General features: G+C 36.0%; 1 protein-coding gene across 1 annotated transcript; it reads left to right on the top strand.

Moving 5' to 3' along the window:
• The first annotated feature begins 6,051 nt into the window (after positions 1–6,051).
• On the top strand, positions 6,052–14,677 carry LOC107870462 (probable potassium transporter 17). The gene is made up of 8 exons (XM_016716997.2): positions 6,052–6,405; positions 8,674–8,896; positions 9,173–9,406; positions 9,517–9,567; positions 9,928–10,185; positions 12,021–12,073; positions 12,162–12,531; positions 13,535–14,677. The coding sequence occupies exons 1-8, from the start codon at positions 6,067–6,069 to the stop codon at positions 14,377–14,379; spliced, it is 2,373 nt and encodes a 790-aa protein (XP_016572483.2). The 5' UTR covers positions 6,052–6,066; the 3' UTR covers positions 14,380–14,677.
• Positions 14,678–22,980: the final 8,303 nt, after the last annotated feature.

Consider the following 22,980-nt stretch of genomic DNA (forward strand, 5'->3'; position numbering starts at 1 on the left):
AGGAGAGCTAAAAGTTCCATTTGGTTGTTGGTAGCCACTTGGAAACCTTTCTTGAAAAACCTAGGACCCAATCTCCCTGGTGGTTTCCAACAACATCCCTAATCCCTCCTATTCCCGGGTTGTTTAAGCACGATCTATTTGTGTTCATCTTATAATGGAGGAGCGTAGGGGGAATCCACTTTGCATCTAGGAGCCATATGTCACAGCCTTCCACAATTTGTGCATAAAAAGCCCTTCCCTCATAGCTTATGGATTGCTTGTGTTCCCCGATTGTAATTGATGTACGCACTGACGTATCCATGGGGATTTGGACACAAATTCGTGCATAGCATCCCCTCAACATTGAAGAGGTGCACACATCGATTTTTAAAAAATGACCAATTTTTTCCCCACCTTTCTAAGATCTGTCTATCATAGAATTTCGTGGGTAGTGCCGATAGCCGTAGCCAGATAGTTGTATATGAGATTGGTGAGTTGTGCGGTACAAAGTTTGGCTCCCATCTTTTGGTTGAGATAAAGGCTCTTACGATAAACCATGGACCCAGTGGAGAATTTTTTTTTTTTGGCTGTCTTCCAGTGCTAGCTTAACTGTATAGAATTCCTGTCCTAGATCTATGAGTATCAAAGCTTTATTGACCTTACATAGATCTGTGAGCTTGGTTCTCAAGTATTGGTGGTTGAACTTTTGTGATACGGGCACGACTACGAAAATGGATGAGTGAGAGAGTGTATTGACCCGAGACTTGGAGTGCACAAGTGAAGTGTGAAGAAGGACGTTGGACACCCCAAAACCTACACTCCAAGGGCACCTTGTTCTTGACTTTCATTAAGGGCAAGAAGGACTTTTACACTTCAAGACATTACACTCAAGAGGCATCTCAACTTAAGCTTCATTAAGGGCATTGTGGTCTTTTGATGCCTCTCTTTTAGTTCCTTAGGTATTGTAATTGTTATGTCTCACTATCTATCTTTACATTTAATGCAAGTTTTGTGTTTTTATTCTTGAATCTGTTTGTCCTTTACTTCTTGTGTGATTGTTTCATCTTCATCTCCTATTCTTTAGTGTAGTTTCAATTTTTATAGTGTTTTTCTTTATCATTTGGTAACAAGATCCATATTTTAAAGTTGTTCTCACAATTCCAAGTCTTGGATTATTGATTACCTTGAAGAAAATCAACAAAAAAGAGTATAGAAAATCAAAAATCTCACAAAAAAATTATTAACCCATTTTTGTATTTTGGCAGATTTTTGTCACTTAGATCTACTTTGTTTTTGTGTGTTTTGTTAATCTAGTGCTAGATCCTTATTCCGTAGCACTGAGATAGTCTAGATCTAAGTTTTGAGCAAGATCCGTGTTGTTTTAAGCATTCCACTATTGTTGAACTTGAGTTTGAAGCTTTTTGAGGGTGAATTTCGTGTGGTATATTATGGTTTGGACCTTTTGGACTTGATTTTGTGTTATTTGTACTTGGATTGGCAAAGGGAACCTAGATCTAAAAGAAAATTTGAATTTGGAGGTCATTTGCCTTGTGGTCAAACTTGGTCAACTCTTGAATATTTATATTGTTCTTCCTCAATCTTCATATCTTGTTGGAGAAGAATATTCAAAAGTTCTTGTTTGATCTTGAAAAGGGAGGAAAGAGAGTGTATTAGTTGTTAAAGGCAATTTCCAAGAAGCTTCCTAGTCTTGCCAAAAGAAGAAAACAACAAAGACAAAGGAAATCTTCAAGTACAATTGCAAGTACAAGGGGAGACCAATTCATTTCAAATCCATTTTGAAGCTTGAAAAGGCTCCAAGAACCTTGCAAATTCCCTCCAAAGTCGAAATTACACTCTCTTGGGATTGAGTTGGCTGAGACACAAATTTTGAAGAACAATTTTTTTTTGAAAAGTTGACGTCCAATCACAAGGTGCCACATCATCATTTTGTGGACAACCCAATTTTATCTCAAACTTGGATTTCTTAGTTTCAATTTGTTGTTTCTAGTTAATTTTGTGTTGATTCGATCACTAATTGGCAAACTAGTAACTATCTACTTGGTTGTGAATTAGTTTAGGGTCATTTATTTCATGTTAATGTTCTTTTTGTGCTTTTCTCGTTTTGTAACTCGTAGTATCTTGTAGGTTCAAATCCGAAAATAATTTTTCTTTGGGTCACCTCAAACAAAAATCTATTCCAGGTAAAAGTAGACTCATCCCTCAATCAGTCACGAAGTATAAGTCGAATTGTCAACACTTGTGAAACCAAGTATGAGGTAAACCGAGAGTGAGAGTTGGTGAGGTTATTTGAACTAACTTATTTGTTTGTTTTGTAGGTTTGTTCTTTATCTTTAGGTACTATAGACATAGAACTCGAAGGTTCAACTTCCTAAGCCTTGAATAACAATGCCACTAATGCTATCTTGGCTAAACTTGAGACCCTTAACCGTGAAATAAAAAGAATGAAAATGAGCTTTGGTAGACTAGAAAGTGGTGAAGTCGCTCAAAGGGATTACTTCTACTATGAGTGGAAGGTTGGATCACAAGAAAGGTCAAAATAACTTTAATCACTCCACTTCTCAAAACTATCATGCTTCCTCAAGTGATGAAGAGATGAATCAAGGGAGAAAAATTGACAAACTCCCTTGTGATGAAAGCATCCCAAAGGAACAAGTGGGCTTCCATGTCACACTACATGGTGAAGAAGAATGTTTTCAAGAATTTCAAGGTAAAATAGCTAACTCTTACACTTTTGTGCATGTGAATGGTGATTGTATGGCTAGTAGCCCATTGAGAGTGAGTAGTAGCTTACCTATTTGTGAGTCTATTAATTCTTTCCCTCTTGTTGATGATGTACATATTGTGAGTGCTGATACACTAGTTTATCCTATCAATGACCGAATTGACTCTTCTTGTAAGAGAAATTTATGTCCACATAGTGTTGAAGCCATTGCGTTGAAAGAAAGTACATCATCTTGTTAAAATTGTATTAATCAACTTATGTGCGGAATTTTTCCACCACTTGAGGATGTGTGTGAAGTAATTAATGGGTCTCAAGTGAGTGATGATGTTGAAAATATTTATCAAATGAATAGGAGTGAACCCGTGAGCTTGCCTTTTGGTAAAGAAGACCCTACGGGTTGTCTTGCTCATAGGGATGATTATGCGTTTGAAACTTATTTGGGACTTGATGATTGTCCTTTAGAGAGTGAACGTGTGTGTTCTAAATCTACCCCGAGCTTAGATCCTACTCTCTTTAGGTATAATATCTTGTTTGAAGATGATATAGTCACTTCTAATGAACCTAGTACTGAGAATGATATTGAAGATATAGCTTGTCTTGAAGGCTATAACCTATATGCTAACCCACTGTGGTATAACAACATTCCTCCTAAAGATGAAATCTTCTTGGAAGATGAAAGTACTCTTAAGGAAAAGAAATGTGAGGTCTTGGAAAGGGATAATCAATTGGGTGATGATAATTTTGATTTTCCCGAATCCTTAAGGAACTCAATAAATGATTGTTCTTTGAAAATTGATTTTGGTTGTGATCCTTTGTATGACACCCAATAATGTTTGATGACTATGAGGATGAATTGCTTGCTTCTTGTGAAGACTTAAGTAATAATCCCTTTGATTTTAGTGGTGATATTTTCTACTTGAGGGTACTTCTATAGAAAGGAAAGGTGTCCATTATTTGGAAATTACTTCTTCTACTATGTGTGACCTCATTGTTGAGAGTACTCATGATGATGATGTTGAAACTAGTAGTGAGTACATACATGAGGACACCTTAGTTGAAGTTAACTTGAATGATACCTTCTCCACTCTCTATTTGTTTTTGATGATATGTATGCTATTGTAGAGAGTATATCTTGTAGTTTGGATGAAGACTACGGGAAAGGGGAGTGTTGTCTAGACCCGTGTCTATGACCACTTTTCCATTTGATCCCGGTGCCATCTTAAGGTGGGGAAGAGTTACTCTCGGCTTAGGTGCATTTCTTCTTGACGTTTTTCATAATCAAGTCCTTGGTGCATTTGTCAATGACTTCCTAATGTGTAACACGAAGGACTCTTGGTTATATGTCAAGTATGAACCGCCTTGGCATATTGATGTTATGTATTTTCCTAACTCTAACCCTTATGCCATGATGATGTGTGCTTGTTTGTCTTCTCTTGATTTTGTAAGGTATAGATTAGAGGTTGAATCCTTTTCAAGAAAGGGAGGATGATACAGGCACGACCACGAAGATGGATGAGTAAGAGAGTGTGTTGACCCGAGACTTGGAGTGTACAAGTAAAGTGTGAAAAAGGACGTTGGACACCCCAAAACCTACACTCCAAGGGCGCCTAGTTCTTGACTTTCATTAAGGGCAAGAAGAACTTTTATACTTCAAGACATTACACTCAAGAGGCCTTTCAACTTAAGCTTCATTAAGGACATTGTGGTCTTTTGATGCCTCTCTTTTACACTCTGTAGGAGCACCCTTCATTAAGGGTATTTTGGTCTTTGAATGTAATAATTATAAATAGATAATTAGACTTCTATTTTTCATTAGTTTTAAATGATATTGAAGAACATTTTCTTCTCTTAAGAGAGAGTGTTTTAGTATAGGACTTGAAAAAGCCATTGTAGTGTAGGACTTGGAAAAGTCATTGTAACTAGGGTTAACTTAAGTGTGGATTCACTTGAGTTGACAATCCGACTTAGAAAAGTTAGTGCTTTGGGGTGCTTTGGGCCCCTTTTGTGTCAACGTAAGAGTGTGGTGTTCCAATTTAAAGCTTAAATGAGTTTTGATATTTGATACACACCTTAGTTCCTTAGGTATTGTAATTGTTATGTCTCACTATCTATCTTTCATTTATGCAAGTGTTTGAGTTTTTGTTTCCTTAATCCGTGTGTGTTGCTTCTAGTGTTGTAGTTTCTTCTTCATCCCCTTTCTTTTAATTGTAGTTTCGATTTTAGCTTTGTTTCCTTTATCATTTCATCCCACGCTTTTAATTATCACTACGTTCTTCCATGGGGAATAGAGTCTACTCTTTTCCTCAACGGATAGACTAATGGTGTCATTTTCAACTGTTGGAAGATTTGAGCTTCCTAGCAAGGGATCCATCTCATAGGAAGAAGTTTGTTGGAGATTTATCTCTTTGACTATATCCCTGAAGGATAATTTAGTGGGGTTTTTCCCTTAGTGAAATCTCCATTTTCTCCTTCGGTGGCTGCTTCGGTGGGATATCCCCACTTTTTTTTACCATTTACGCTCTTTAATTTTTTTTTGAAGACTAAACTTCTTTTTCAATTTTGAATAATAAACATTTCCCAATTTATCTTATTAATTAATATCTATTTTGCTCTTTATCTCCTCTGTCCTCGAAGTGAACAAGGTGAATCCCCCTCGTAGTTTCCATCCACTTTTAGAGCCTCCTTAATCAATATATGGTATGCGTAATATAAGACAAGATGATTTAAAATTAAAATTATACTTTGTATGATTAAAGATAATTTTTTTTTTTCAAATTTATTTGGCTTGTTCTTTGTTTTACTCTATTTAAAAAAATGATTTTTTCTTTTTTTTTTTTTTCAACTCTTTAATTTCAATTTTCCACATTACATGTTTAATACCACAAAATTAAAGAATATTTTTGTACATTTGATATATTTTTAATTTAAAATTTAAAGTATTTTTTAAAATTTTATGTCAAACTAAAATAGGAAAAATAAATTGAAGCGGAGAGAATATAAATTTTATCTGACATTAATGATTTCTTGAACTTGATATTATTTTATTTAATCTCCTTGAACTTGATATTATTTTATTTTATCTGTATGTTGAGCTTAATATTACTTTCTCATTTTTTAAATGAATAAATTAATCACAAAATTATCATCTGGAGACTATAATTCTAAAATAACTTTTTTCCAAACCTAAAAATCATTCATCATTCTTTTATTTTAATTTCTTATACTTATTTTTTAAAATCTGTTTTAAATGAACTTCACTTTTTTTTTGCCAAATAAATTAAAACAAAGTGATACATTTTTTTGGTGCATTCCATAAAAGAATAATATATGACGAGAGTTGATAAATGCAAAAAACTGACTCAAACTTTATAATTACAAAAAAGAATACAAAAGAAAGAGTAGTGTGTACTCTCTCAGGTAATCTAAGACCAAATCAACTCAGACCATGTTTTTTGTTTGTTCCATCAAAAAGAGTCTTGCGTGTAACCACCTCTTACCTCTTTTTCTACTACAAACTCTCACGTAATCTAATACACTTTCCCTCCCTCTACTCCTTACAAACTCTTGAGTGGGCCATGGATCGACAAACCGGACGGCACGACTCCTCTGCGGCGGTTCAGCCGGATGCAGCCGTTTTGGTGGCGGTGCATGACGGCGACACCATCATTAACAATGACACAAAGGTTCAGTGGTTCACTACATTCCATGCCCTCACTATTTTTTTTTTCTTTCTTTTTTAAATGACTGTGTTGTTCATATCAGCTTTTGCGCACCTAATACTAATAACAAATAGGAAGAATCACTAGTGTTTTTTTTCTCCGCCGAAATTTGAACGTGAGATATAATGCCACTTACTCTTTGGGTATTTCCCCCCTCCTTAGAATGCGAACTATGTGCTCTGTTTTGTTGCATTCTTTTTTTTTGGGATGTGTTTACAATTCTAAGGAAAGAAGAAAATATATGCTCTCTCGGAGATGTTCACAAGTAAACATATGAACAAACCAAAGGCAGTTCAATATATATTATATATGCATAAAAATATTTTTTATCATGTATACATAGTACAATTTTTCGTCGAAGGGGCTGAACCCCCTAGCCCAAGGTAGCTCCGTCCCTGCCTCGGTCTCACTCATTTTATTTGTCATACTTTGACCCGACATGGAGTTTAAGAAATTAGGGAAGAGTTGGTGATGTTTACCAAATTGTCTTTTATTAAAAAGTGTACTACTGCTATTTTTAATTAAATGAGACCTTATAAGTAGGATCAATAAAGGTAAAAGTAGAATTGTGTCTTTAAATAGTTACCAAATTATTAAAAGTGACATTTTTTTTTTGGGATGGATCAAAAAGAAAATGACAACACATAAAATGGGACGAAGGAAGTGTATTTTTTCATTGATAACCATGGTGTTCGGGCTAGTTTGCACGCACCTTGACTAATTTCACTGGGTACGTGCCACCTCCCACCAACAATAGGTACCACAGAAGAAAATAATTAGTTGAAAGTGAAAATTTACGTGTTACACTTCTATTCGATGTTTTCCATGAGTAGGAGGTAGGAGGTGGATAGAGTTAGTCCGTGCCTATAGTTTGTAGTGGGGAGTATGCAAGTAGTCTAGTGGAAGAATAGTCAGGGTGCAAATATCTCTTTTCTAATATGGGATTAAAACTTCAACTTTAACCTTTAATTCGGATATAGAAGCTTTAAGTTTTTGGAACAATATATACTCCTCTGTTTTGATTTATTTGTCTGTTTTTGGCTTAGTACAAAGTTTAAGGATGTAAAAAGACTTTTGAATCGTGTGGTCTTAAACTATAGGTATGTGGAATGTACCAAAATATCTTTTAATCTTGTGGTCCTAAACATATGATGTGAAAAGTTCAATTAAAGAGTTGCCAAAAAAGTAAAGACGCATTCTTTCTGAAATAACTAAAAATGAAGGTAAGACAACAAATTGAAATGGATGTAGTATTCGGAAACTATGCCAAAAGTACTATAAATCACAATAATTAACAACTTAAAATATTTAATTGACATACATATAAAGAGGTTCTAGTCAAGGAAACACTAGGTTGACTCTTGAAAGTCCAACTGTGTCACAATTGGAATGACGAGAGTATCTCAGAGTAAGTTAAATGAAAAAGATTCATATAAAATTTGAATTGAGGTGAAGTTGATGATGATGGTATTTCCTTAAGGCTTAATCCGATTCTTTCATTGTCCATAGCAGCTGTATCTTTCATATATTTTGATTTACACCTTTCTCAGCCAAAAGGTTGAGATCAAGTGTAGAGTTGCTTTTGTTGTGACAAAATATAGCATGAAACTCCATAGTTAAGTTGACTTGCAAGCATTCAAAGAGAGCATTTTTACACCCCAATCACTTGAGAAATGACTAAAGTGTTGTATATCTCTAAGACGGAGCTCACCTACTGAGCCTCACCCAATGGTAATATGACCTGAGAGAGCGGAGACATTTTTTTTTATTGGTGAGAGTTGCTAGGAGTTATTTCATCCTAACTAGTGACTATTATTACTCATCTCTCGATAATTTTACTCCACTCCTTTTGGATGCATAGATCACAAATCTGTGTATACATTTGTACTAATCTTAATAACCAAGGAATTTTAAAGACATTATCGATTTGTCTCAAGTTCTCTCCACCTTGATATCATTCATAGCATTTGGTACCATTTTACATGAATACGATAAGGTGGCTTTTCACATATTTTTGGGATGAGGTTTTCCGCATATTTGAAATCAAATGATCTATCAATTCAAATATAGTCTTGAAAATTCTAGTTAACATGGAACTCCTTTGATTTCTATTTACTAGTTTAAGCAGTTTGTCATTTCTCTACCAACAATTTCGCATTCAAAGTTAAGTTGTTGTCTCTACTTGACAATTATTTTCACTCGGTTTCTTTCTCGGGAACTATATTGTTTCAGGATACTAGCCGATGGGGGACCTTGGTCCTTGCATACAAGACCTTAGGAGTTGTTTTTGGGGGTCTTGTCACGTCTCCACTCTATGTATATCCATCAATGCCGTTAAAGTCTCCTACTGAGGATGATTATTTGGGGATCTACAGCATAATGTTTTGGACTCTCAGTCTAATTGGTGTTGTCAAATATGCTACCATAGCTCTCAAAGCTGATGATCAGGGCGAAGGTATTTCTGATCCCTCTCTATCACTTCCTTTTTACTTTTGTTACTAACAATTGAGGTGACTCCAGGTTTAAGAAACTATTCCTTTGTATTCATACTAAAAATTTAATCTCTTGGACAATATTGAAGGTGTTAATGAAGGATGTTTATAATGTTGTCTCTGTTCCTAGTTTTCATTGTTTATTGGTTGAAATTCCTTTTGAAAGCTACTGCTTTCTTCATTTCGCTTTTGATGTTATCATTCTAGAAATTTTATTTCTGGAACATGGTCTTTTGTAGGTGGAACATTTGCTCTTTATTCATTACTCTGCAGGAATATAAATATTGGGATTCTTTCTTCCAAGAATGCCAGTTTGAATACAAGCCATTCCTATGTTAATCAATCAAAAAAGCCAAGTAGGTTGGGTAAATTTTGTGAGAGGAGTTTGATTGCCAGAAGGGTACTGCTTTTCATTGCAATGTTGGGTATGTGCATGCTAATTGGTGATGGCATACTTACACCTGCCATCTCAGGTACATTAGCTTGTATTGGGCCGTTTAGTTTGCATTCAGTATCCTTTTGAGTGCTCATCAATTTTCCTCTTTCAGTTTCAGTTTCATTAACAGTCTCTTCTTTCTGTTAGTGTTGTCTGCAATGGATGGCTTAAGAGCGCGTTTTCCCTCAGTCAGTAAATGTAAGTATGGTACAACTTATTCATTGTAGAGAGATGCGTTTAAGATTTTGAGGGTAATTGGGAAGGGTAATTAAGATTTTGATTCTTTTAATTTCTTGTGTCGTAAGGTATTGTGCTTGTTAAAAGACGACCTTTCACAGATTTACATATTGATGTTACTTGAATACTGATTCTATAAACTAATTGAAATAACTTGAATCCTTATTCTAGTAATTATTTGAAGCAATTAAGTGATAGAACAGATTAACAATTGTAAGTCTTTCTTAAACACTAGATCATATGCGAAACATGTTTATTATCTACTCCCCCCCCCCCCCCCCCCCTCTCAATATTCACAATTTCTCTGTTTGCTACTTGCAGCGTTGGTCGAAACTCTCTCAGCAATCGTTCTCATTGTTCTATTCCTCCTGCAGAAATTTGGTACTTCACGAGTGAGTTTCCTGTTCTCTCCTATCATGGGTGCATGGACTCTTACCACTCCTCTCGTTGGGATATACAGTATCATAAAGCATTATCCGAGCATATTCAAGGCAATATCTCCCCATTACATAGTTCTCTTCTTACGAAATGGAAAGCAAGGATGGATATATCTTGGTGGAACTGTCCTCTGCATTACAGGTAAGCCTCATTGTTGGTGTGGTCTGCAATAATTCTTCATTTAGATTAAGATATATATCCATTTCCTCGTGTTTGGTCTGTTTGTTTGGAAATTCACATGCTTCATCTAGTATGGGCATTGATTAATAAGTTTCTTACAATAGTGCTAGTGACTGAAATTGGGGAAACATTTTTGCTTTATAGATAACTGGATTATGTGTAAACTGCCTCTGTACCTTCACAAATTGTGTACACACCATCTTCTCCAGACCCCATTCGTGGGATTACACTGGCTATGTTGTTGTAGATGGTTTATATGCTAAGCATGACGTATGACATAAACAGAGATGACCCTTTATCCTATCATGTGGTAGCTCCATTTCGAGCCAGAGGTCACTGTCTGGGTCTTCAAATATTTGCATTTTTAGAACTGCATGTTGCTTGATTGCATTAGTCATTGTTCTTAGGTTTATTTTTGGAAATCCCTGAACTAGTTCCGAAATGCTCCTCTCTTAAACTTTGTGAGTGACCCAATATTCGTTTTTACTTGTCCAAAAGTGTATTTGTGCTTCCCCGAGTGGTAACATGATAAATATAACCAGATGAGAAAAGGGGGAGTTTATGCATGCATTGTCACTCCTTTTCCTTTTTTCTTTAAGCATAAATTTGGATTTCTTTTTCTTTCTTCTTTTCCTTAACTTGGACCAATTATGATCTGTCAATATCTACCCAAGGCGGGAGAAGATCGAACTCGTGTCTTACTCATTTCTGATCCAGATAAATCGCAAGGTGATGAGTGGAGGTGGAAAGTATAATGGAAGAATATTTATAGGACAAAATGCAAAAATTCTTCTGGCTTTCTTCCTTGAGAGAATGGTGTGTCATTGAATGATGTGGGTTGAGAAAGACAAAACGTGGATGGTGTACTAGATTAGTTAGCTCAGATATTTCCAACATCGACCATGGCGTTTCTCTTGCTAAATCGTCATTTTCCTCACTCTTTTAAGTTTGAGTAGTGGGGGTTTGGAGAAAAAGAAGAGTTTAGGGGGTGGAGAGTACCTTTCACCAAAACATATTGGTTTGCTAGAGTTAATTTCTGGCTAGGATCTGGTAGTAGATATGGATGCTTCTTGTTATCTTTTCTTATTTACTCTTCAAATCATTTTGTGGTTTGGCCTCCTCTAATCATCTTTATTCTTCATTTGTTCTCTTTTTCTTTCTTCAAGAAGATACCAGCTTATGTAGAATAAAATGAAGCTGGGATCCTTTAATAACTAGAAAGGAAATCTCATAAAATGGTAAAAGATTTGAATTCGTTGATCCTTACGACAGAAGATTATTAGGTTGAATCAAGATTAATGAAATAGGAAATTATGTGGAGTGGAAACTCTAAACAAAAATGAAAAATAAAATCCTATCCAGGAAAGTGAGATGCCTGCACAAATGCACAAAAGATCAATTATTAACACAATGCATCAGTCAAAAAGAAAAAAAATTAAGACATGTTTACTAGCTACCAATTCGAGCACCAACAAATGGATGCTGCAAAATGTTATTTTTAGCTTCTCACACCTAAGGAAAGTGAGAACAATCTCTATGCTCCGTGTCCTCTCCAGGTTGTATTAGATACAATTTGGGCAAATAATGGGGTTACTAAATTGCCCAAAAGTTTGTGTTAAACTGACTTCTTGGACAAGTTCTGAGAGAAAATTATGACTTCCCTTTATTTGTTGTTTTCAACTGATGCTGGTCGTCCTGTTTCCCGCATCGTGGGAAGGCTATAGAGGTGTTTGAATGTAAGCAAGCAGATTAATGAAATATCATCTGTTTAACAGTACAAACTATCATATTTTCAGGTTCTGAAGCAATGTTTGCTGATCTTGGTCATTTCAACAGGAGTTCAATTCGGGTAAAAATACTTGCTACGTCTTGGAATTTCTGTTAGTTTCTTCTTATTGCTTCCTTTATATGATTTATGGAACCTCATTTTCTCGCAGATAGCGTTTTTCTTTACTATATATCCATCATTAGTGCTGACATATGCGGGCCAGACGGCATATCTGATCAGAAATCCTGATGACCATTTTGATGGATTTTACAAGTTTATACCATCTGCTGTGTACTGGCCAATTTTTGTTATAGCCACATTAGCTGCAATAGTTGCAAGTCAATCGCTGATTTCAGCCACCTTTTCTGTTATTAAGCAATCAGTTGTGTTGGATTATTTTCCTCGGGTGAAGGTAGTTCACACATCCTCCAGCAAAGAAGGCGAGGTTTACTCACCAGAAGTTAACTACATCCTTATGATTCTCTGTGTTGCAGTCATACTAATTTTTGGAGATGGTCAAGACATCGGGAATGCCTTTGGTAAGATTCTCTAAACCGTGTCATTAATCTTTCATTCTTGATGATTTTCATTTTTGGTGACCGTCTTTCCTGAATTGATTCCTTTATGGAAGTTATCTTTCACTAGACTCCTCTTCATTGGAGAATGGTTGTTACCATGGTCTGACATCAATTTCTGGCATTTTCTTTACCTGATTTTACTGCTACGTGATGATAACCTGTATATTTAAGGAGGAACTTATGTAATGAATTAATGCTAAACAATTTATGAACCTGAATTTTCTCATCCTATTTGGTTCATTGTTTTCAGAATTTGTCTTGTCTTGTTCTATCTTGCTCGGACTCTTCAAAAATATTGACAGGGGCGTGACGGATACGCCCAAAATAGTGTACTTTTGGAGACTCTGACATGGGTGCGACAACATTTTTGGAGACTCCGAGCAACATAGGTCTTGTTTAGCATTGACCAAATAGAAATTTCACGAGTAGGGATAACACATCGATGTGGTGCAAATAATGTTCAACTAAACTGTCTCGTCGTGTCTAGCATTGTCTGAATAAAATTACATATATGTATAATTTTTTTATTTTTATATTAAGGATTTAATTGCATTTCGTCTCTAGTTTGAGGTGGAGATCTTTCCTTTGATTGGTGTTACTTCACGCCCAGCATAAGGATACACACTCCTCCATGTGAAATATTTACCTTACTAACTTTTTGATTGTTGTCGTGACCATAATTTGCTGCCGAAGGCATTAGCAAACTGGGTTTTCTCAATGTTGGTATGCATTTCCCTGATATCATCTACATGTGATATGCATTACCCTTTGATATGCTTCTAGGTTGGCCAATGGTACTGTGATTAGTTTAATGAATTTTCTTCTGACTGACAAATAAACTGCAATATGGAATTGTTGTGCTAAAGGAGATCTCATGATTTATTGTTCTTGCAACTGTTCAACTCTTTTGTATTGTCAGGGTAGTAAATATTGCACTAACTACTTAAAATGGATTCTCTAACAGGTGTTGTTGTTAGCATGGTTATGCTTATAACCACTATATTGTTGACACTGGTTATGATCATTATATGGAGAACTCCACTTGCTCTGGTCGCACTGTACTTCATCGTGTTTTTTGTGATTGAAAGTGTATATGTCAGTGCAATCTTCACAAAAATTCCAGAAGGTGGTTGGATTCCTTTTGCCATCTCTCTCATCCTTGCTTTCATTATGTTTGGATGGTTCTATGGCAGGCAGAGAAAACTTCAGTACGAATTGACACACAAGATAGACTCGGCGAGACTAAGGACACTGCTAATGGATCCAGGTCTTCAGAGAGTTCCCGGACTCTGCTTCTTCTACACAAATATCCAAGATGGTTTAACCCCAATTTTAGGTCATTACATAAAGAACATGAGATCTCTTCACAAAGTTACTGTATTTACAACTCTTCGGTACTTGCTGGTTCCTAAAGTAGCACCAGGTGAAAGGATTGTTGTTAGTAAACTAGGTCTCAGTGGGGTTTATAGATGTGTGATTCGGTATGGTTATGCAGATAAGCTTAGTCTTGAAGGGGATGATTTGGTTAATCAAGTTATTGAGAGTTTACGGGCTCATGTGCTCCACTGTTCCAACCACAACTCAACAGAGGAGTCAGACGAAATTTCTGAGTTGGAAGAGGCAAAGCTTGCTGGAGTGGTCCATATTCGTGGAAAGACAAGGTTTTATATTGGTAAGCACTGTGGCTGGTTTGATAGAACAATGCTTGCTTTCTATGAAGTTTTGCACAGCAACTGTAGATCTGCACTGCCTGCTATGGGTGTACCATTACCTCAACGTATCGAGGTTGGAATGCTCTACGAGGCTTGACAATCTGACATGTTCTTGTTTAACTACTAGGCACTGAAAAAGTTCCATGAAGATTAATCACAACAATAACAGGTAGGATCAATATTGATGCTTTCAAAATATTGATCTAACCTAGTTTCAATACATTTATCTTTCAGTTTTCAAAAGTTAAGAAGATGTACATTTTAGTGGGAAATAGGCATGTGTTAGGAAACCTCATGTGTGAATGAGGCATGTTGTAGTTGATATACTTTAGTAGCTTACAAAGCAATTGCCAAAAGCTATGGAGATTCAGTACAGAAGCTGAAAATATTGTTTAGTGCGGAACTCTTTTCCAAATCTTCTTCACACACCACCCTCCCCAAACTTTACATGTGAAATTTCACTAGGTATGATATTGTTGTTTACCGATCGAAAGGTGCTTCCTTTTCACCAACAAAGATAATTACATGAGCGACAGGGGGGAGCAAGCACCAATCACTTCCAACCTCGAGGTTGTGAATTCGAGTCACCAAGGGAGTGAAAAGGGAAAAGGGGCGAGGTTGTGAATTCGAGTCACCAAGGGAGTGAAAAGGGAAAAGGGGCAGCTCTTAGGGAGGGGTTAAAAAACAACACAAACACAAAATATCTTAAAATTGAAAAGATAATTACGTGAGTCGATAATTGTGGTAGTATTACATTAGTGGTTCCTTTGTTTCAAAACAAATGATCTACTTTTTATTTAGTCTGTTTTAAAATGAATGACCTTTGTTTTAGCAATACTTTTAATTCAACTTTACACATGACATGTTTAAGACCATAAGATTAAAGAACATTTTGGTACATTTGACATAACTTTAGGTTAGGACCACAAGATTCAAAAATTTCTTTATTCTTTTAAACTACATGCCAAGTCAAACTAAGTCATTCTTTTTTAAACGGAGGGAATAGTTTTTATATAGAAGTTTATTCTCTAAAGAAACATAAAAATATTGACTATAGATGCAAAAATGTATCAATAATTAACTCGAACACAACAACAAACCCAGTGTATTTTCACATAGTGGTTCTGGGAGGGTAAAATGTATGCAGTTCATACCACTACCTCTGATGGAGTAGAGAAGCTGTTTCCGATAGACTCTCGACTCAGGACAAAAAGACAGTAAACAAAGCCGTAATAAAACATGAAACAAGATGGAATAACAAAAATAAGACACCCATAAAGTAATACTATACACTAATAAACCAAAGGCACACACCTCACCCAAACCCTCCTAACTAAAAGCTCCAACCTATGTACAAAGCCCTAAGACTACTAGCTAAGCTGCACCAAAGCACTCCTAATTACTGGCTACGACTTACCCACCCACACTAGCCTTCTAACCTAACTCGCATCCTCCATACCTTCTTATCTAAGGTTATGTCTTCAGTAAGTTGTAACTGCTCCATGTCACATCTAATTGCCCCCCTCCAGTATTTCTTCGGTCTACCTTTACCCTGCCTGAAACCATCCAAAGCGAACCTCTCACACCTACGAACTTGGGTATCAATGCCCCTCCTTATCACATGTCCAAACCATCTCAACCTCACTTGTCGCATCTTGTCCTCCACCAAAGCCACTCCCACTTTCTCCCAAATAGTTTTATTCCTAACCCTATCTCCCCTAATAAGTACACACTCCAATACAGCATCCTCTTTCCGCCACCTTCAACTTTTGGATATGAAAGTTCTTGATTGACCAACATTTCGCTCCTACAACATGACTAAATGAACTGTTATTCTATAAGATTTACCTTTAAGCTTGGGAGGCACCTTCTTATTACACATAACTCCCGAGGAGAGCCTCTATTTCATCCATTCTGCCCTAATACTGTGAGAGATATCCTCGTCAATCTCTCTATTCTCCTGAATCATAGTCCGTCATACTTAAAACTATCCCTCTTACAAACAACCTGAGAATACATCTTCACTACCACCCTATTCCCCTGCTTCAAGTCATTAAATTTGCATTCCAAGTACTCCATCTTGGTCCTATTTAACTTGAACTCTTTAGACTCCAGGGTTTGTTTCCAAACCTCCAATTTATCATTAACACCCCCATCCCTCCCCCATGTCTCATCAATCAAAACTACATCATCCACAAATAACATACACCAAGACACCTTTTCTTAAATACACTACGCCAACGCATCCATCACCAAGGCGAATAAAAATGGGCTAAGAGTTGATTCCTGGTGCATCCTTATGAAGATATTGAAATGCTCAGAATCTCCTACCACCGTCCTCACCCGAGTCTTCGCTCCATCATATATGTCCTTAATCGATTTGATATACACCATTGGACCCCTCTTATCTCCAAAAATCTCCAAAGAACCTCTCTAGGAGCTATGTCGTACATCTTTTTTAGGTTGATGAATACTATGTGTAAGTCTATTTTCCTCTCCCTATACTGCTCTACTAGTCTCCGCATAAGGTGAATTACCTCTGTCGTCGAGTGACCGAGCATAAATCCAAACTGATTCTCAGAAATAGACATGATTTTCCTCAACTTTCGCTCGATCACCCTCTCCCAAATCTTCATAGTGTGGCTCAATAACTTAATTTCCCTATAGTTGTTGCAACCCTGAATGTCACCTTTGTTCTTGTATAGAGGAATCATTATACTCTATCTTCTTCGCAGTCTTAAAAATGCCGTTATATGATTCGGTTAGCCATCTTAAACCTGCCTCCCTAGTATACTTTCAAATATCTATTGGAATCTCGTCAGGACCCATCGCCCTACCCCTTCGCATTCTGCGAATAGCCTCTCTAACCTTCTCAACCTTAAAACATCTACAATAACTGAAATCATGACATACCTCTGAGTGCTCCAACTCCCCTAACACAATGTCTTTGTCCCCCTCGTCATTCAAGAGTTTATGAAAATTCGATTGTCATCTCTGTTAATGTGACCTTCCTCCACCAATACTCTGCCTCCTCTTTAATGCACTTCACTTGATCATGGTCACGACCCTTTCACTCTCTAACCTTAGCAAGCCTATACAACCTCTTTTCCCTGCCTCTCTCCTCTAATCCCTTATACAAGCTTTCAAATGTTGTTGTCTTAATAGCCATAACTGCTAACTTATCCTTCTTCCTAGTTAACTTGTACTCCTCCCTATTCATCCGCTGCTCCTATTCATCCTTACTCTCAACCAACTTAGCATAAATCACATTTTTAGTCTCCACTTTTTTCTTAACTCTAACATAGTACTAATAATGATTGTGCTCCTTTGATAAACCTAATATTTTTCAAAAAACTATTTTAGCTAGTAATTTCTATTCTTAAAAAGTTAATATAACCAATAAAGTGTTCAAGCAATGAACATATCCATCCCCTAAGTATTTATTTGATCCAAAACCCGTCCAATCAAACTTATTCTTGAGTTAGACTAAATAATGATTTTAAATTAAACTTTGAGATCGAGCTTTGCTTTTCACCATTCGATTCTTTGCAAGGATTGCAAGGAAAGACGATAACAAAAAAAAGAATATTGCTGAAAAGGGATCTACTTTCAAGACTAGTTTTGAGTCATTGTCTTAGTTCTACTTTTACATCTGTGACTTCTGATTATCTCATGAAATTTTGTCTTCTAAGCCAGAGCTAGGCCAATCAAAATGAAAGTAAAAGGTTACAAAGGGAGAGAGTGGAGTTAGATTCGATGCCATTGATTATGTTGGAGTAAGTTCGGTTGCTCAAGACCCTTTAACCTCGTTCCTATAATAGCTTGCTACTACCATCGCTTGCCTGCTTAACCAACTTTTTGGGTAGATATTTGACGAGCCTCCACCTATGTATCGATTTGCACATTTAAACTAGTCCGATTAGACAAGACAAAACTTCTCTTAGAGAAAGCCATCTTGAGGGAATTGACTTGTTTTTCATATTGATGACTTGTTTGATCAGCTTCAGCGTGCTTCAATTTTTTGAAGATTGACTTGAGATCAAGTAATCACCAGTTGAGGATTAAAACTTTGGGACATTCCTAACACAACCTTTAAGACTCGTTATGACCATTATGAGTTTCTTGTTATGTTCTTTGAGTTGACTAATGTCCCAACAACATTTATGAAGTTGATGAATGAGGTGTTTTAACCATATTTGTATTCTTTTATTATTGAGTTCATCGCTGATATTTTAGTATATTTGAGGAGTGAGGAGGAACACGGGCGGCATATGAGGATCGTGCTCCATGATAACATCTAATCCTATGCCTCAAATGAAATGTAATATGATCGTAGAAATAATAAACACAACAAAGGTTTGGGTTGATCTCACAAGGAGATTGTATGTTAAGACGTTCAAGAGTGTAAATTTGTGCATTTTGTAAGCTTATCTTCAAACAAGAGAGTGATTGAGTAATTACTTCTAAAACTGTACTCTTTTACTGAGCTGAGAATTTTATCGAAAACTTAAAGTGCAAGAAGAGTGTTTTATTTTTAAAGTTACAAAAGAGACCGAGGTTGTAGCCTCAATATAGTAATAATAGTTCATGAACACAAGTATCTTTCTCACATAGACAAGACTAATAAAAATGACCCAATTAATAAATGCTTACCATAATCATCCAACTCTAGAAAGGTAATTCTCAAAAGTTCTTCCAAATTAAAAAAAAAAGAGTTAAGACCCAAGTAGCAATCTCCCTATTCCTAATTCGATTTCATGAATCGAGTGTTAAAATTTCTTAATGTACTCAATTCGCTACTTCTTAGAAATCCAATCCAATTTCTACTCTTCTAAGCAAGAAATAAATATTTAGGGCTTAATAAGTGTTTGCAACCACCAAATTCATAAATAAGGATGTAATAAGTAGATAATCAAAACTCAAGTAATAATAATAAAAATAACTAGTATTCGATCATATAATAAGCCATAGGAGTCTACAACCCCCTAATGGGTTTAGTAATTAAAGATAAAACAAGGAAGAAAATGCAAATTCTAAGATGGAAATCTCTAAATCCTTTCAAATATGGTCTATGATTGCTCCTCAAGGCTCAAAATATTCAAAGAAAATCAAGTCATGCCTTATTTTGGATTTTAAAAACACGCAGGTAATTATGCTAATGAATAGGATAAAAAGTCGAAGCAACAACATTATTACATACATGCATATGTCTTTCATATCACAACATATATGGGTGTATGACCAATGGATCAAATACAAGTCATAGCCGCAACTGCTTTAGGAAGAAGTCAAGAAGTAATAAATCTGGAAAATAATTTTTTTGGAAGAAATCACCGAGCATGAAGAAGCATCATCAGAGAACAAAGAGCTTAAATCTACATTCAATCACTTTGAAATCAAGTGCTTCTACTTTAGATCTTGGATTGGAAGTAGAAATGGAGCAAAAGAGCTTAGGAGTCATTTGGTGTGAGGTATAGGGTATAATAATTTCAAGATAAATTTGGTTGGAGGTATTAGGTAATTCTGGGATTATTTATTCCACAATTTATACTATAGTGATGGGTAAGTTATCCAATATATATAGTGAGATAACTTATCTAGGAATATCCAATCTCTAGATAATTAATCCCTAGATGACGTGTTCTCAACCAAACGACCTCTTAGAGGTTACATTCAAAGAAGGAAAGAGCTTTTCATGAACTTTGAGTTGTCTAGAAACATAAGCTATGACCTTATCGTGATACATCAACTCACACCCAAGGGAAACTCTGGTGGCATCACAATATACCATAATTTGGACCCTCTAATAAAGTCAAAATTTGGAGCAGAACTGAATCAAGACTTTAACTCCTAAAAACTCTTCTCACAAGCATTGAATCTCTGAAACTTGACTTTCTCTTGAGTCAATCTAGACACAGGAGAAGAAAAAGATGAAAAATATTCGACAAACCACTCGTGGTTATTGGATAACTCCAAGAAACTCCTAATGTCTGATGGAGAGATGCTCTAGACCAGCTGCTAATTACTTTGATTTTTTGAGGATCAACTTGAATGCTCTCACTAAAAATGATACGATCAAGGAATCCCACAGATTTCAATCAGAATTCACACTTAATGTACTTGGCGAATAACTGGCTATATTTAAGAGCTTGCAAAATAATCCTCAAATGGTATGCATGTCTATCCTTACTCTGAGAATAAATAAGGATGTCATCTATAAATACAAAGACGAACATGTCCAAATACTATTTAAATATCCTGTTCATCAATTCCATAAAAGTTGCAGAAGCATTCATCAATCCAATAGGACATAATGCTATATGAAGTTTTGATGATGAGCAGCTAAACTACAAGGGACCAGGTCCCTAAATATACAAAGCACAGTACAACTGGTACACGGTATCTACATAGTTTTGTTGTCTTATGTAACAAACTTGCAGGTGCTATTTTATACTGATCTGGACAGCTGGTCCAATGATCTTTCAAGCCCTAATCATCCTCAACTATAAAAAAGAAGTGCCGTCTCTTCATCAAATAGTTTTTGCAAATTATAAAAAAAGTGAAAAGAGAGGCAGCAAAACCTCATTTCAACACTGCTCAAGTTCTAAACTGTTTATGTGAGCTTTAATTAAAATTATTCTTGAGTGAGTACTGATTTGTAAAAGAATTACTCAAGCTATAAGAGTAATGTCATATTTTTTTGTTGAGAGAATTGCTTCGGTAGAGTTGCCTAAGTGTGAGACTGATTAGAGATAATCAGTGAAGAGAGAATCCTTCATAGAGTTACCAAGATGATCTGGTAGTACAGTAGCTGCTAGCGCAAGGAGCTTAGAGTTAGGCTAAAATCTAGACTGTAATTAGGAGGTTGATATAGAGGATTTCTTTGGTGATTGCCATGGTTTTTTCCTACATTGGTTTTCATGTAAAAATCCCTGTGTGTTTACTCTTCCTCCACCATCTCTTAATTTCTGGTTATTTTCATGTACTTTGCCTGTGATTGATTTTGAGGGACCTGGTCCTTTACTGTGTGGCGTAAACCCCTAAGGATTCTATCAATTGTTATCAAAGCCTGGTCACTCTAAAAGATTCATACCTAGAGTGTCTTGGTTAGAATGGTTGCTCCACATAATCTAGAAGAAGAGAAATCTACAACTAGACCACCAAGATTTAATAGACAGTATTATAAGTGGTGGAAGACTAGGATTTTTTACTTCATCATGGCTGAGGATAGTGAACTGATAGACATCATTCTTGATAGTACTTATGTTTCTATAAAAGAAGTCAAAGAAGGGGATGTGACAAGAATAGTTGCCAAAAATAGGAGGGAGTTCAATGATGAAAATAGAAAGAAAATGGAAAAGAACTACAAGGCTAAGAAACTGTTGGTTTATGGTATAGGGCTTGATGAATATAATAGGATAGCTTGTGAAAATGCCAAAGAGATCTGGAATTGCTTGAGGACTGCACATGAAGTTACTACTGATGTGAAGGATTCTAAAGTAGACATGCTGACTACTCAGTATGAAACCTTCACCATGAAAGAAGGAGAAATAGTCCAAAAATGCATACAAGATTCGCTTCTATCACTGATGAGCTTCATTGCTTGGGAGAAGTGATTCTAGCATACAAGAAAGTAAGGAAAATTCTTGGTGTTCTTCCCAAGTCATGGGAAAGCAAAGTAGATGCAATAACTGAGGCAAGAAATTTGAATACCCTCATTATAGATGAACTTGTTGGAAACTTGAAGACTTATGAACTTAAGAAACAGCAAAGACACGAGAAGAACAAAGTCAAAAAGGAAAAATCTTTGGAACTAAAAGCCTCAAAGTCAAGCTCAAACGAAGAAGAAATTGATGTTGCCTACTTGGCGAAAAGAATTATTAGATCCATAAGGAAAGGTGGCCAGTTCCAAAGAAGTGAAAGTAGAAGCAGAAAAGGTGTCATTATGGAGGTGTGTCATAAATATAAAAATACTGAGCATTTCATCAAGGACTATCACATGAGCAACATGGATCATCAGGACTACCTCAAGGCTGTAGGTGACAAAGGAAATATCAGGGACTAGGTCCTTGACAATTCAAGAAGGAAGGCTGCAACTAATTATGCAGTAAAGTAAGCTCTGGCAACATGGGGAGATTATTTCAGTGATCAGGTGATGATGAGAATACTGGAGATGTTTCTATGCTAGCAGTGGAAGACAATCCAATTATCTATGATTCCCTATTTGCATTTATGGCAAACATAGAGGATGAAAAATAAAAGAAGGTATCTTTTTCTAATATTGAGGAGAATCTAGATAATTATACTTCTAGAAAGATAAAAAGTCTTACGAGTGCGTTGATAGACTCTATTTTTAAACTAACTACTGAAAATAATGCCTTAGAAGAAAAATTAGAGAATCAAGAGCATGAGCTGATTGCTTTAACTCTCAAAGTTTCTGAAATTGAAGAGTTATATACAAAGATAAACTCTGAAAATCTGAGTCTAATGGGTAATCTGAAGAAAGTATATGGTATTGATAGTAAAAGAAAGAAAGAAGCCTCAAGGCTTGAGATTGATCTTGAGGAGAAATTGAAAGCTTCATAAAAACACCTAATGTCAGCACTTCACGGGAATGAAGAATTAGAGAGAGACCTGGTCTTCCTGAAAGAAGAATTGAACAAGTCTCTTAAGTGGACTACTTCCTCAGTAATCCTTT

The sequence above is a fragment of the Capsicum annuum genome, chromosome 5 (genome assembly GCF_002878395.1).
Source record: "Capsicum annuum cultivar UCD-10X-F1 chromosome 5, UCD10Xv1.1, whole genome shotgun sequence".
NCBI classification, from domain to species: domain Eukaryota; kingdom Viridiplantae; phylum Streptophyta; class Magnoliopsida; order Solanales; family Solanaceae; genus Capsicum; species Capsicum annuum.